Source organism: Ranitomeya imitator, chromosome 5 (genome assembly GCF_032444005.1).
Source record: "Ranitomeya imitator isolate aRanImi1 chromosome 5, aRanImi1.pri, whole genome shotgun sequence".
NCBI lineage: Eukaryota > Metazoa > Chordata > Amphibia > Anura > Dendrobatidae > Ranitomeya > Ranitomeya imitator.
The window spans coordinates 438,845,927-438,862,483 of NC_091286.1; the positions used below are offsets into that span (position 1 = coordinate 438,845,927).

Consider the following 16,557-nt stretch of genomic DNA (forward strand, 5'->3'; position numbering starts at 1 on the left):
CACCAGGAGCAAAGGTCAGAGCAGGGCGCCGATGTGTATCGGTGGAGGACCTCATTCTCTCCTTGGAGGCCCTAATGGCATCCTGAGTAGTGTTGAGCATTCCGATACCGCAAGTATCGGGTATCGGCCGATACTTGCGGTATCGGAATTCCGATACCGAGATCCGATACTTTTGTGGTATCGGGTATCGGTATCGGATACATAGAGATGTGTAAAATAAAGAATTAAAATAAAAAATATTGATATATTTACCTCTCCGGCGGCCCCTGGACTCAGCGCGGGTAACCGGCATGCTTCGTTGTTCAAAATCAGCGCTTTTAGGACCTGAGAATCACGTCCCGGCTTCTGATTGGTCGCGGGCCGCCCATGTGACCGCCACGCGACCAATCACAAGCCGCGACGTCATTCGCAGGTCCTTAACGCGCTCATTGTTTAAAAATGAGCACGTTAATGGCTTTCAAAGACGTAGCGGCTTGTGATTGGTCGCGTGGCCACGACCAATCACAAGCCGCGACGTCTTTGAAAGTCATTAACGCGCTCATTTTTAAAAAATGAGCGCGTTAAGGACCTGCGAATGACGTCACGGCTTGTGATTGGTCGCATGGCAGTCACATGGGCGGCCCGCGACCAATCAGAAGCCGGGACGTGATTCTCAGGTCCTAAAAGCGCTGATTTTGAACAAAGAAGCCTGCCGGTTACCCGCGCTGAGTTCAGGGGCCGCCGGAGAGGTAAATATATCAATATTTTTTATTTTAATTCTTTATTTTACACATCCCTATGGATCCCAGGGCCTGAAGGAGAGTTTCCTCTCCTTCAGACCCTGGGAACCATGAGAATACCTTCCGATACTTGATGTCCCATTGACTTGTATTGGTATCGGATATCGGTATCGGCGATATCCGATATTTTTCGGGTATCGGCCGATACTATCCGATACCGATACTTTCAAGTATCGGACGGTAAAGCTCAACACTAATCCTGAGTGCTGTCCCAAATGTCCCGTGCTTCCACAGCCCAGTCTGCCACCCTGGAGTCAGCGGAAGATATGGGCATGGGCACAGGGACACACGGATGCTGGCCGTAATTTAGGAGGAATGGAGTCTGACCAGTGGAGTCGGATACGGCATTGTTAAGCGCAAACTCCGCCCACGATAGCAAGGATGCCAAGTCATCCTGCCTCGTAGAAACAAAATGTAAATATGTGACCAGGGTCTACTTGGCCCTCTCAACCAACCCATTCGCCTCTGGATGATATGCCGAGAAGAGATTCAACTCAATACTGAGTAGACGACAAAGCTCTCTCCAGAATCGAAACACAAACTGGGGACCCTGGTCACTGGCAATTTTTTCCGGCATACCATGTAGGCTAAAGATACCGTTGATGAACAACGCTGCCAGAACCCATGCAGAAGGTAGCCGTAGAAGAGGCACCAAGTGCACCATTTTGTAAAAATGGTCGGTGATCACACAGATAATGGTGCAGCTACGAGACTTGGGTAAGCTCACCACAAAATCCATCCTGACCATCTCCCAGGGACTATTCGCCACCGGCAGGGGGTAAAGCAACCCCGCTGGCCATTGCCGAGGAGACTTGTTCTTGGCACAAGAGACGCATGACTGAATATAGTCTGTGACATCAAGAGCCATATGCGGCCACCAGTATATCCTCGTCAGTAGCTCAGATGTCCTTTTGGACCCAAAATGTCCACCCACCCTGGACGAGTGAGCCCAAGAGAAAACCTCCGGCTGCAAACTGGATGGTACAAAAGTCTTGCTTGGAGGCACAGGCTCTAGGGAAACCGGGGCCACATTTCTCAGGCTCTCGGTGGGGACAATAAGCCGAGGCTCCTTTTCCTCAGATGATACAACTGAGTGAGAGAGATTTGACAAGAATGTTCTTCTTCCCGGAAGGAAAATGGAGTGTGAAATGAAACCGGGAGAAGAACAAGGACCATTCGTCCCCCTCATGGATGCGAATCAGGTTGTAAGCACCTCGCAGATCTAATTTTGTAAATACCCTTGCTCTCCGAAGCCTATCAAAGAGCTCAGATATCAGAGGCAGAGGATACTGATTCTTAACAGTGATGGCGTTAAGACCCCTGTAATCTATGCATGGACGTAGTTCCCCATTCTTCTTCAGCATGAAGAAGAACCCAGCCCCTGCAGGTGACACTGACGTCCTAATGAATCCTCTTGCCAGATTTTCCTGGATGTACTGTGACATTGCCTCCATCTCCGGGAAAGATAACAGATAGACTCGACCCCGGGGAGGCTCAGCACCAGGCAAGAGGTCAATAGGACAGTCATAGGGGGGGTGAGGTGGAAGGGTCTCCGCAGCTCTTTTGGAGAACACATCCGCATAGGGCCAATATTACTTGGGGAGAGAGGATAGATCTGCGGGTACCTCAGTAGTAGCAACCTGAACACATTCCCTCTGACATCTACCCTCACAAGTTTCACCCCCTCCCAAAATTCTGCCTGTGGGCCCCTCAATATGAGGAGAGTGGTACCGTAGCCAAGGTATCCCTAACATGACCTCATCAAATCCTTCAGGAATGATGACCAGACATATAATTTCCTGATGAGATGGCGACATGGACAGAGTGTCGATCCATTTACCACTCGTATGGTTACTGGTTGAGCTAACATTACCAGGGGAATTGAGTGACGTTGGGCGAAGGCAGAAGACATAAAATTGCAGTCTGCCCCAGAATCCATGCAGAGCTCTACGGAGTGGGTAAATGAGCCTAAAGTAATTGTCCCCTTAAAGGACAATTTGGAGGTAAACATCGCCGTGTCTAGCTCACCTCCACCTACTACCACTAGACGCTGACATTTCCTGGGGACATCTGGTGGCAAGATGTCCTGACTGCTGGCAAACATGACAAACCTGGAGTGCACAAGTGGTCCGGGACTTAGATCCCGCTCGTGACACTACCATGGCCTCATGTGACTCAGGAGCCTGGACTGGAGATTCCAAAGGTTTGGCGAAGGTGGGAGCCAGCCAAAACCTCTGCCTACACTGGACTCGCTCTAACCTCCGCTCATAAAAATGGAGTTCAATACGAGTGGATAGAGCTATTTACTCCTCCAGTGTGGCGGAAATCTCCCTAGTGGCCAGAGCATCCTTCAGCCAGCCCCTCCAAAATATCGGAATAAGGGCTTTATCCGACCACTCCAGCTCAGATGCTAGGGTGCGAAAGTGGACAGCAAAATGGCTGACCAAGGATGAGGCCTGAGTCAATGCCAACAGTTGGAGAGCCATATCATGGGTGACATGAGATCCTAAAAAGACCTTTTTCAGAGTGCTCAGGAACAACAGAGCACTCTGCACCACATGATTTCCACGCTCCTACAGTGGCGAATCCCACTCCAACGCCCTGTCCGACAGGAGAGACACAATAAATCCCACCTTAGCCCGCTCTGTGGGGAAACGTGTGGCCAGAAGCTCGAGATGTATAGAACACTGGCTCACGAAAGCCCTACAAGATTTACTATCACCAGAAAATTTTTCTTGCAGTGGGAGGCGAGATAGAGTCAGAACAGGGTTGGCAGTGGACAAGGTTGCTGCAGCCACGCTAGCAGCCTGAACAGCAACTGCGGTTACATCCACAGCTGAGGTTGTGCGCTCGAGAGCTGCCAACCTACCCTCCAGCTGCTGGATGTACCGCATGGATTGCTGTGTGTCCGCCATTGCTAGACAGACCCTGGCGCTAGTATTTTATTATGGCTGGCAGAACGCACCGAGTATATTTAGATATTATTATTGGTGCGTTCGCAGCCCGCGGTCCGCTGTGTAGGAGACCAACCTGCTGCTAGCAAATAAAGGCACAATATGGCGCTAGAAGCGAACTCTGTTACTTCACAAAGTCAAACAGAAGGGAAAACGCTGTGCCCTGTTAGCGTCACAGGGGAACACAGCTGCCTAACAGAGCAAAAGCAATCAGTGGTCAGAAAGTAGTAAGCACACAAACACCTCCTCTCCGGTGGAGCCAGAATTCAAATGGCTTAACACCAGCCCTGAATTCACCATACAAACTCCTCACCGGAGGTGTCGGTATTCTAGTGGCTTATTTCAGCCTGACCAAGATCACAAGCAGACAAGACCACTGAGTAGCTAAAGTTCATAACATAAGCTGATACTATCGAATGGCCGTGCGGCCATGCGAAAGATTTATAGCTGCAGCAACTTCAGGACCTTCCTAGAGGAAAAATGGGAGCTGACACAGTACCTGAGCATGTGACCCCTGACCTCCGAAGAGAGGTCTTACACCGGGCATGCTCAGAAGGGGAAAAGCAGGACTTAGTCCCAGAGACATCTGCTCGCCACTGACCAGTACTGGCTACAATGGCTGAGCCTGGAAAGGCAGTAGTAACCATCGACACAGTATCAGGCTGAGCCAGATGCTGGGACCGACGGCTCCACTGCGGCTGGACAAGAATGGGAGACCGAAGCGGACATGGTTTGAGATTCCGCCTGTGCAGAGGCGGGAACTCGACCCCTAACACCATGTCCTCATGCTCTGCCTGCAATGCATCCTCTTTAGATGTGAGCAGAGAGGTTATCAGAATGCTGAGAAGCGGGATGGTGCAGTCCTCAAAGTTTTGGAGGATGGTACATATGTCTCACATCCGTGTCCACTCCTGAGGTTTTATGTGTGGAGTCTGAACTGAATAGCGACGGTGTTGTTGATGTTGGTAGCCAACAACTGCCCTCTTCTGCTCACATATCCTTTCCAACATATGCAGCATAGAGTTCCAGTGCATGGGGGCATCACACACCAGTCGGTGAGCTGGACACTGCAAACCCTACTGAAGCATGGCTAGGGCGGCTGAAACTGTAGCTGACTTTCTAAAATGGGCAGACAGACGGTGTTCTTTCACTAGCAGATCCGGCAGCTCCGGATAGCTTTTCAGAAAATGTTGAACCACGAGATTAAGCACATGGGCCAAGCAAGGTACATGTGTGAGCTCACCTTGCCTCAGAGCTGCCACCAGGTTCTGACCATTGTCACACCAGACCTTGCCTGACTGTAGGTTTAGCGGTGTCATCCAATTATCTGACTGCTCTTTCAGTGCTGTCCACAACTCATCTGTCACCTATGCAGATTAGCTTCAGCACAGCCTGTTGCCGCTTGGCTGAGGCAGTGCTGCAAGCTTCTGAATGATGTGTTGATTTCAGAGATGGAGGATGAAAAGGAGGTGCAGGAGCTGTAGACTGTCGGGGAAACCCTGATTGACGTAGGGCCAGCAATCCTTGGCGTGGAGAGGATGTGTTCCATCTCAAGGTCCTACTGGGTCCCGGCTTCCACTAAGTTAACCCAGGGTGCCGTCAGTGAGATGTACCGTCCCTGCCCACAAGCACTTGTCCATGTGTCTGTGGATAGGTGAACTTTCCCTGTAACAGCATTGTTGAGGGCATAAGCAATGTTGTTGGCACACCGAGAGAAATAGTGACACCTGGGGACCGAGGATCTTGGGACGGCCGCCGCCATCAGGTTGCGGAAAGCTTCCATCTCAACAAGCCTAAAAGGCAACATTTCTAGAAGAGAAATGTTAGAATAAAAGACTGTGGCGTGTGGGGCGTTGGCTGGGTATTTCTGCTTGCATTCCAAAGACTGAGGTATAGACAACTGAAGGCTGTGCTGGGACAAGGACGTGGACGGGCTTGATGATGGCGCTGCTTGACTGTGGGCAACAATAGGTGCATTGCTAGAGGCATCTTCACATGCACAGTGGACTGGGGATTGGCTTCACCTTCTAAGCAAAACAGTGGAAAAGCAGTGGTGTCACCTGCAGACAGTGTTCCTGGAGCCTGGGGTTTGGACCACAAAGTCGGGTGCTTTGCTGCCATGTGCCTGATCATGCTGGTGGTGGTCAGGCTGGTTGTTTTGCTATCCCTGCTGATGTGGGTATGGCAGGTGCTGCAAATGGCATGTTTGGGGTTATAGGCAGAGTCTTTAAAAAATAACCATACTCGGGAAGATCTAACAGTTGGAATGGTAACTTCCCTCATGTTGGTGTTACGGGGAACGGATGCACCCCTTCTGTCTGTGGCCACTACACAGCTTCTTCCTGCCTGTTGGGGGGATATGCCTTCTTCCCCATGTGTGCTAATGCTTTCGTACTGCAGGTCCTCCTGCTAGGTTGGGTCAGTTACTATGTCATCCACCACCTCATCTTCCACATCCACACCCTGCTCCTCCTCCTGACTTTCTAGCAATTGTGTCTCATCATCGTCCACCTCTTGTGACACTTTCCCACCATCGCCTTCGTGTGTCCAGGGCTGGACAAAGCTTTGGGCAGCTCTACATACGATTTCATGAGACCCCACTTCAAGTTGACCGGCCAAGAGTCAAGAATCTTGAAATGGAAAACTCAACAGCTCTTCAGAGTGTCCAAGTGTGGGATCAGTTGTATCAGGGCACTCAGCATGGTGGGAGGAAGGAGGATCAGGGTGATGAATATTCAGGCCACAATCACGGCTACTCAGACTTGACCGTGCGGAAGACATCACGTCCACTTCACCATCCCTTGCCCCTTGCCTTGCCCATTTTAAATGGACTACTGCACTATTTCTAAAGCTCAACACAAATGTATTTATTATATCTGATCAGTATGCCTGCAAAGCTACGATTTTTCAAACACAAACACCAGGATTTTTTTTAATGTATTTTTTGACATGCAAAATAGTGCTATATATAAGTAGAGTAACAGACAGTAAAAACAGTGGGACACCGGCCTGCAATGCCCAAACTTGGAGCACGCAGATATATGAGGCCTGTCATGGAAATATCACACAGCCAAGTACGTGGCCTGTATTTTTTTAATGCAAAATAGTACCGTATATAAGTAGAGTAACAGACAGCAAAAACAGTGGGAAACCGGCCTACAATGCCCAAACTTGGAGCACACAGATATATGAGGCCTGACACGGAAATACCACACTGCCAAATATATGAATTGTATTTTTTTAAATGCAAACTAGTGCTGTATATAAGTAGAGTAAGAGACAGGAAAAACAATGGAAAACTGACCTACAATGCCAAACCTGGAGCACGCAGAAATATGAGGCCTGTCACGGAAATACCACACTGCCAAATTTGTGTCCTGTATTTTTTGTAATGCAAAATAGTGCTGTATATATGTAGAGTAACAGACAGCAAAAAAAGTGGGAAACCGGCCTACAATGCACAAACCTGGAGCACGCAGATATATGAGGCCTGTCATGGAAATACCACACTGCCAAATATGTGGCCTGTATTTTTTGACATGCAAAACAGTGCTCTATATAAGTAGAGTATCAGACAGCAAAAACAGTGTGAAACCGCCCTAGAATGCCAAAACTTGGAGCATGCAGATAAATGAGGCCTGTCACGGAAATGTCACACAGCCAAATATGTGGCCTGCATTTTTTGGGGGGTCTGCAAAATAGTGCTGTATATAAGTAAAGTCCCAGACAGCAAAAACAGTGGAAAACCGGCCTATAATGCCCAAACTCGGAGCACGGCGATATATGAGGCCTTTTTTGTTTTTTGGTGAATTTAAAACCAAAAAAAGAAAAGAGTGGCACAAGGCTACTGCAGAGAACTATGCTACTACGTAAATACGATTTTTCAAAATAAAAAAAAAAAACACCAGGACTCAGCCTGACATAACAGACTGTATTAATTTTTTTTTTTTTTTTTGCTGTTCCGTGAATTTATTAAAAAAAAAAATACATAGTAGAACAAGGCTAGCACACACAAATATGCTAATTATGCCTGACAAACTGATTTTTCTACAGATGCACCAGGACTCAGTCTGACATAACAGACTGTATTTTGGGGGTGAATTTTTGGAGAAAAAAAAAAGAAAACTAGGCATATAATAAATAAGTAGCAGCAGACCGTTATGGAGCTTTGGGAGGGATGCAGTGGAAGCTATGTACGCAAATACAGTGCATGCAGGCCTTGCACTGATGTGGATATGCTGTGCCCTGCCTACCTAGCGCTGCAATCTCAGGACCCACGAATTAGCCCTAAAAAGGACTGTTAGTTTCTCAGGAGTTGTGGAATTAACAGTTGCAGACCTACACTAACTATTAGGCTGCCATCACACTAGCAGTATTTGGTCAGTATTTTACATCAGTATTTGTAAGCCTAAACCAGGAGTGGAACAATTAGAGGAAAAGTATAATAGAAACATATGCACCACTTCTGCACTTATCACCCACTCCTGGTTTTGGCTTACAAATACTGATGTAAAAAACTGACCAAATACTGCTAGTGTGATGGCAGACTTAAAAGCACGATTCTGACCCTATCTCGGCAGCAGCTCTCCCTACACTAGCTAAGTCCGGAGCAGAATGCGGTGAGCAGGTCAGAGTTAGGTCTCTTATACTCGTGATGATGCTGTGCGGCCAAGCCAATCACTGCACGACCACAACAAAGATTGTGGCGTTTCATGGCCTGGCAGACAATCCCTGCAGTGTGATTGGGTCTCTATAGTCCATCAAAAATGCTGGGTGGAGACACCAGTTACCGCCGAATAATCCCAGAAATGCTTGGTGCTCGGCGAGTACACTGATTCTCGGGCGAGTAACGAGTAGTGGCGAGCACGTTCACTCATCACTAACCCTTAACTTAATATTCTGTTGCACAACCTTTTGAGGCAAACACTACAGTCAAACGATTCCTGTAACTGTCAGAGAGACTTCTGCACATCTCAACAGGTATTTTGACCCACTCCTCAAGAGCAAACTGCTCCAGTTGTCTCATGTTTGAAGGTTGCTTTTTACAGATGGCATGTTTCAGCTCTTTCCAAAGATGCTAAATAGGATTTAGGTCAGGGCTCAAAGTTGGACACTTCAGAATAGTCCAATGTTTTCCTCGTAGCCATTCTTGGGTGTTTTTAGCTGTGTGATTTGGGTCATTATCCTGTTGCAAGACCCATGACCTGCGACTGAGACCAAGCTTTCTAACACTGGGCAGCAAATTTCTCTCTAGAATCCCATGATAGTCTTGAGATTTCATTGTACCCTTCACAGATTCTAGACACCCAGGGCCAGATGTAGTAAATCAGCCTCAGAACATATCAAAGCCTCCCCCATGTTTCACAGTAGGGACAGTGTTCTTTTCTTGATATGCTTCATTTTTCCATCTGTGAACATACAGCCGATGTGCCTTGCCGAAAAGTTCAAGTTTTGTCTCATCTGTCCATAGGACATTCTCCTATAAGCTTTGTAGCTTATTAACATATAGTTTGGCAAATTCCAGTCTGGCTTTTTTAAGATTGTTTTTCAACAATGGTGTCCTCTTTGGTCATCTTCCATGAAGTGCACTTTGGCTTATGCAACGACAGATGGTGCGATCTGACACTGTTGTTTCTTGAGCTTGATGTTCACCTTTAACCCCTTCATGACACAGCCTATTTTGACCTTAAAGACCTTGCCATTTTTTGCAATTCTGACCAGTGTCCCTTTATGAGGTAATAACTCAGGAACGCTTCAATGGATCCTAGCGGTTATGAGATTGTTTTTTCGTGACATATTGGGCTTCGTGTTAGATGTAAATTTAGGTCAATAAATTCTGTGTTTATTTGTGATAAAAACGGAAATTTGGTGAAAATTTTGAAAATTTCGCAATTTTCACATTTTGAATTTTTATTCTGTTAAACCAGAGAGTTTTGTGACACAAAATAGTTAATAAATAACATTTCCCCCATGTATACTTTACATCAGCACAATCTTGGAAACAAAATTTTTTTTGCTAGGAAGTTATAAGGGTTAAAATTTGACCAGCGATTTCTCATTTTTACAACGAAATTTACAAAACCATTTTTTTGAGGGACCACCTCACATTTGAAGTCAGTTTGAGGGGTCTATATGGCTGAAAATACCCAAAAGTGACACCATTCTAAAAACTGCACCCCTCAAGGTGCACAAAACCACATTCAAGAAGTTTATTAACCCTTCAGGTGCTTCACAGCAGCAGAAGCAACATGGAAGGAAAAAATGAACATTTAACTTTTTAGTCACTAAAATGATTTTTCAGCAACAATTTTTTTATTTTCCCAATGGTAAAAGGAGAAACTGAACAACGAAAGTTGTTGTCCAATTTGTCCTGAGTACGCTGATACCACATATGTGGGGGTAAACCACTGTTTGGGCGCACGGCAGGGCTTGGAAGGGAAGGAGCGCCATTTGACTTTTTGAATGAAAAATTGGCTGCACTCTTTAGCGGACACCATGTCACGTTTGGAGAGACCCTGTGTGCCTAAACATTGGAGCTCTTCCACAAGTGACCCCATTTTGGAAACTAGGTGCCCCAAGGAACTTATCTAGATGCATAGTGAGCCCTTTAAACCCCCAGGTGCTTCACAAATTGATCTGTAAAAATGAAAAAGTACTTTTTTTTTCACAAAAAAATTATTTTAGCCTCAATTTTTTCATTTTCACATGGACAGCAGGATAAAATGGATCCTAAAATTTGTTGGGCAATTTCTCCTGAGTACACCGATACCTCACATGTGGGGGTAAACCACTGTTTGGGCACATGGTAAGGCTCGGAAGGGAAGGAGCGCCATTTGACTTTTTGAATGAAAAATTATCTCCATCGTTAGCGGACACCATGTCGCGTTTGGAGAGACCCTGTGTGCCTAAACATTGGAGCTCCCCCACAAGTGACCCCATTTTGGAAACTGGACCCCCCAAGGAACTTATCTAGATGCCTAGTGAGCCCTTTAAACCCCCAGGTGCTTCACAAATTGATCCGTAAAAATGAAAAAGTACTTTTTTTCACAAAAAATTTATTTTCGCCTCAATTTTTTCATTTTCTCATGGGCAATAGGATAAAATGGATCCTAAAATTTGTTGAGCAATTTCTCCCGGGTACGCCGATACCTCATATGTGGGGGTAAACCACTGTTTGGGCACACGGCAGAGCTCGGAAGGGAAGGCGCGCCTTTTGACTTTTTGAATGGAAAATTAGCTCCAATTGTTAGCGGACACCATGTCGCGTTTGGAGAGCCCCTGTGTGCCTTAACATTGGAGCTCCCCCACAAGTGACCCCATTTTGGAAACTAGACCCCCCAAGGAACTTATCTAGATGCATACTGAGCACTTTAAACCCCCAGGTGCTTCACAGAAGTTTATAATGCAGAGCCATGAAAATCAAAAATAATTTTTCTTTTCTCAAAACTGATTTTTTAGCCTGGAATTTCCTATTTTGCCAATGGTAATAGGAGAAATTGGACCACAAATGTTGTTGTCCAGTTTGTCCTGAGTACGCAGATACCCCATATGTGGGGGTAAACCACTGTTTGGGCGCACGGCAGGGCTCAGAAGGGAAGGCATGCCATTTGGCTTTTTAAATGGAAAATTAGCTCCAATCATTAGCGGACACCATGTCGCGTTTGGAGAGCCCCTGTGTGCCTAAACATTGGAGAACCCCCACAAATGACCCCATTTTGGAAACTAGACCCCCAAAGGAACTAATCTAGATGTGTGGTGAGCACTTTGAACCCTCAAGTGCTTCACAGAAGTTTATAACACAGAGCCATGAAAATAAAAAAAAAAAATTATTTTCTCAAAAATGATTTTTTAGCCCGCAATTTTTTTTTTATTTTATGTGGGGGTAAACCGCTGTTTAGGCACATGCTGGGGCTCGGAAGTGAAGTAGTGATGTTTTGAAATGCAGACTTTGATGGAATGCTCTGCGGGCATCACGTTGCGTTTGCAGAGCCCCTGATGTGGCTAAACAGTAGAAACCCCCCACAAGTGACCCCATTTTGGAAACTAGACCCCCAAAGGAACTTATCTAGATATGTGGTGAGCACTTTCAACCCCCAAGTGCTTTACAGAAGTTTATAACGCAGAGCCGTGAAAATAATAAATACGTTTTCTTTCCTCAAAAATAATTTTTTAGCCCAGAATTTTTTATTTTCCCAAGGGTTACCGGAGAAATTGGACCCCAAAAGTTGTTGTCCAGTTTCTCCTGAGTACGCTGATATCCCATGTGTGGGGGTAAACCACTGTTTGGGCACACGTCGGGGCTCAGAAGGGAAGTAGTGACTTTTGAAATGCAGACTTTGATGGAATGGTCTGCGGACGTCTTGTTGCGTTTGCAGAGCCCCTGGTGTGCCTAAACAGTAGAAACCCCCCACAAGTGACCCCATTTTGGAAACTAGACCCCCCAAGGAACTTATCTAGATATGTGGTGAGCACTTTGAACCCCCAAGTGCTTCACAGACGTTTACAACGCAGAGCCGTGAAAATAAAAAATCATTTTTCTTTCCTCAAAAATGATGTTTTAGCAAGCAATTTTTTATTTTCTCAAGGGTAACAGGAGAAATTGGACCCCAATAATTGTTGCACAGTTTGTCCTGAGTATGCTGGTACCCCATATGTGGGGGTAAACCACTGTGAGGGAGCACCATTTGACCTTTTGAATACAAGATTGGCTGGAATCAATGGTGGCGCCATGTTGCGTTTGGAGACCCCCTGATGTGCCTAAACAGTGGAAACCCCTCAATTCTAACTCCAACACACCCCTAACCCTTATCCCAACTGTAGCCGTAACCCTAATCACAACCCTAACCCCAACACACCCCTAACCACAACCCTAACCCCAACACACCCCTAACCCTAACCACAACCCTAATTCTAACCCTAAGGCTATGTGCCAACGTTGCGGATTCGTATGAGATTTTTCAGCACTATTTTTGAAAAATCCGCGGGTAAAAGGCACTGCGTTTTACCTGCGGATTTACCGCGGATTGCCAGTGTTTTTTGTGCGGATTTCACCTGCGGATTCCTATTGAGGAACAGGTGTAAAACGCTGCGGAATCCGCACAAAGAATTGACATGCTGCGGAAAATACAACGCAGCGTTTCGGCGTGGTATTTTCCGCACCATGGGCACAGCGGATTTGGTTTTCCATATGTTTACATGGTACTGTAAACCTGATGGAACACTGCTGCGGATCCGCAGCCAAATCCGCACCGTGTGCACATAGCCTAATTCTAAAGGTATGTGCACACGCTGTGGAAAACGCTGCGGATCCGCAGCAGTTTCCCATGAGTTTACAGTTCAATGTAAACCTATGGGAAACAAAAATCGCTGTACACATGCTGCAGAAAAACTGCACGGAAACGCAGCGGTTTACATTCCGCAGCATGTCACTTCTTTCTGCGGATTCCGCAGCGGTTTTACAACTGCTCCAATAGAAAATCGCAGTTGTAAAACCGCAGTGAAATGTGCAGAAAAACCGCGGTAAATCTGCGATAAATCCGCAGCGGTTTAGCACTGCGGATTTATCAAATCCTCTGCGGAAAAATCCGCAGAGGACCAGAATACGTGTGCACATTACTAACCCTAACCCTACCCCTAACCCTACCCCTAACCCTAATCCTACCCCTAACCCTACCCCTAACCCAACCCCAACCCCTACCCCTAACCCTAACCCTACCACTAACCCTACCCCTACCCCTAACCCTAACCCTAGTTCTTACCCCAACATTAGTGGAACAAAAAAAAAATTCTTTATTTTTTTTATTGTCCCTACCTATGGGGGTGACAAAGGGGGGGGTCATTTACTATTTTTTTTATTTTGATCACTGAGATATAACCTATCTCAGTGATCAAAACTCACTTTGGAACGAATCTGCCGGCCGGCAGATTCGGCGGGCGCACTGCACATGCGCCCGCCGATTTGGAAGATGGCGGCGCCCAGCAAAGAAGACGGACGGACCCCGGGAGGCTAGGTAAGTATAAGGGAGGGAGATCAGGGCACGGGGGGGGGGGGGCGTCGGAGCACGGGGGGGTGGATCGGAACACGGGGGGGTGGATTGGAGCACGGGGGGGTGGATCGGAACACGGGGTGGGGGATTGGAGCACGGGGTGGGGGATTTATGTGCGGGGGGTGGATCGGAGCACGGGGGGGGAATCGCTGTGCGGGGGGGGATCGGAGTGCGGGGGGGTTTGATTGGAGCACGGGGGGTGTGATTGGAGCACGGGGGGAGCGGACAGGAGGACGGGGGAGCGCAGCACAGGACGGAGGGGAGCGGACCACAGATCGGGGGGCTGGGGGGCGATCGGTGGGGTGGGGTGGGTGCACATAAGTGTTTCCAGCCATGGCCGATGATATTGCAGCATCGGCCATGGCTGGATTGTAATATTTCACCAGTTTTTTAGGTGAAATATTACAAATCGCTCTGATTGGCAGTTTCACTTTCAACAGCCAATCAGAGCGATCGTAGCCACGGGGGGGTGAAGCCACCCCCCCTGGGCTATACTACCACTCCTCCTGTCCCTGCAGATCGGGTGAAATGGGAGTTAACCCTTTCACCCGATCTGCAGGGACGCGATCATTCTGTGACACAGCATATGCGTCACAGGTCGGATTGGCACCGACTTTCATGACGCATACGCTGTGTCACAGGTCGGGAAGGGGTTAATATGTTTAGAAGTTTTTCTGGGCTCTTTTGTTACCATTCGTATTATTAGTCTCTTTGATTTGTCTTCAATTTTACTCCTCTCGCCATGTTCAGGGAGGTTGGCTAATGTCCCATGGAACTTAAATTTCTGAATAATATGTGCAACTGTAGTCACAGGAACATAAAGCTGCTTGGAGATGGTCTTTTAACGTTTACCTTTAATGTGTTTGTCTATAATTTTATTTCTAATCTCCTGAGACAACGCTTTCCTTCGCTTCCTCTAGTCCATTTTGAGTGTGATACACACCATGTCACCAAAGAGCACAGTGAGTATCTGTAGCCCTATATACAGGCTCACTCACTGATTCCAAGATTGTAGACACCTGTGATGCTAATTAGTGGACACACCTTGATTTAGCATGTCCCTTTTGTCACATTATTTACAGGGGTACCATCATTTCTGTCCAGGCCTATTATATGAGTTTTATGAGGTTTCCATCTATCTGTACCCTTCTCTGTCTCTATGAAGCCAGAGTTGTCAGTCAAAGATGAGAGAGAGTGGAGATTGAAGGAAAACAAGCAGTTAGGAAGGTATATTTAAATTATTGACCCCGCCGTGAAGCAGTGAGCAGTGGGAATTAGTTTGAATAGCCATTCCGTGGCCTTTAAAGGGGTCCTTCAACAATGTAATACTAATTGCTCTCATGACATATTTCAAACTGCCCTCATCCTAGTCACTTGTTAGGCTGGGTTGAAGACTGATGAAACACAACTTGAGATGCGTGTCTCAACAGACAGAAGAGCAGCCCTGTAGATATACAAACCATCCTCAGCCACCAGAGAAGGGTTGTGATACTGTAGAAGAAGAAATACATTTTCTCCTTTTTGACTGAGCATAATTAAATATTTTGCATCTTTATGTTCCTTCATTATTTGTTTACCCAGTCTGCTCGGTCAGTCTCCATTCCCTGCTATAAATCTGCAGACAGCGATGCTTAGCCTTGCTTTTGTGGCTAAGTGAGGAAGTATGTATGCTTAACATGCTTTCTTCTGTCAGTTGTAGCACACATCTCATGCTATGCTCCTTCAGTCTGAGAACCCATCATGGACACATGACTAAGAAGAATTGCAGTTTAAAATACAATACATTACGGAATATATTTTAGTCACATTCTTAGAGAACCTTTTAAAAGATGTTCTCAACATTGAAATTCATCAGCTATCCACAGGCAATCACTTTCTGACTAGTGAAAGTCTTATTAGTCAGATCCACAGAAAGGAGCTCTGAAATGAGGAGAGTAGTGAAGCAATAGCTCCATTCTTTTTATATGGGACCTTGAGAGATAGCTTACAAGAGCTGAAGATATTCTACTCTAGAAAGAGAAGTGAATATGAAATCTTATGTAGGAATTAGATAATAAAATACCTTACCCCACAATCATTTGCTCCATCTCCACACATACCAACATAATAGCTAAAATAAAAGTAAAATAACAGTTAAAACAGACATACTTTGAATACCAAACCCAAACTACCTGCCAAAGTAAATTCACATACTGTATGCTATATTAACTAAATGCAATATAAATGTCATAAATAGGTTCAAGATTACAGACCTAATAAAGTCAAGTCAGGTTTCGCATAGCACAAATATGCCAGGTATTTGCCTATATCCATTTTTAATCAGGCTTTACCTAGTTTATCATTAATAGCTTTTTGTAGTCAATGTAAAATATCAGTTGCTGATACTAATAATAATCTCCCAGATCATGTTAATCATTTTCAGTTTAAGATTAAACAGTTGACAAAATTGTGAATATTAAGCTTCAGAATAAACCACAGATTTTAGCTTCAAAAAGGTAACAAATTTTGTTGGACATTAGAAACGATTCTTTTCTAACTCACTCAATTTTTTGCAAATCTTCTATAAGGCCGGATTTTTGTTTTGGTGTCATTCTGCCAAAAATAGTTCCATTTAGAAGAATCTGAAACATAAGGAAAAAAATGTTGACATGCGGTGTATAAAACATAGACTAAATGTAAAATTACAAATCAACATCTGCTTATTTTATATTTGCATTTAAATAATTATATTTTCATTTGTAGTTGCCTTGGCACTCAACAGCTCAGCTGTTTATGCTA

The 16,557-nt window shown here is 45.8% G+C and overlaps 1 protein-coding gene across 1 annotated transcript in view; it reads right to left on the reverse strand.

Moving 5' to 3' along the window:
* The window catches only part of LOC138638119 (probable cation-transporting ATPase 13A5), a 611,270-nt gene that overhangs the window by 148,891 nt on the left and 445,822 nt on the right, over positions 1–16,557 (reverse strand). Inside the window, exons 21-22 of the mRNA XM_069727143.1 lie at positions 16,321–16,400; positions 15,847–15,889 (exon numbers count right to left, since the gene is read on the reverse strand). Coding sequence (XP_069583244.1) covers positions 15,847–15,889; positions 16,321–16,400 — 123 coding nt within the window. The remainder of the gene's footprint in view (positions 1–15,846; positions 15,890–16,320; positions 16,401–16,557) is intronic.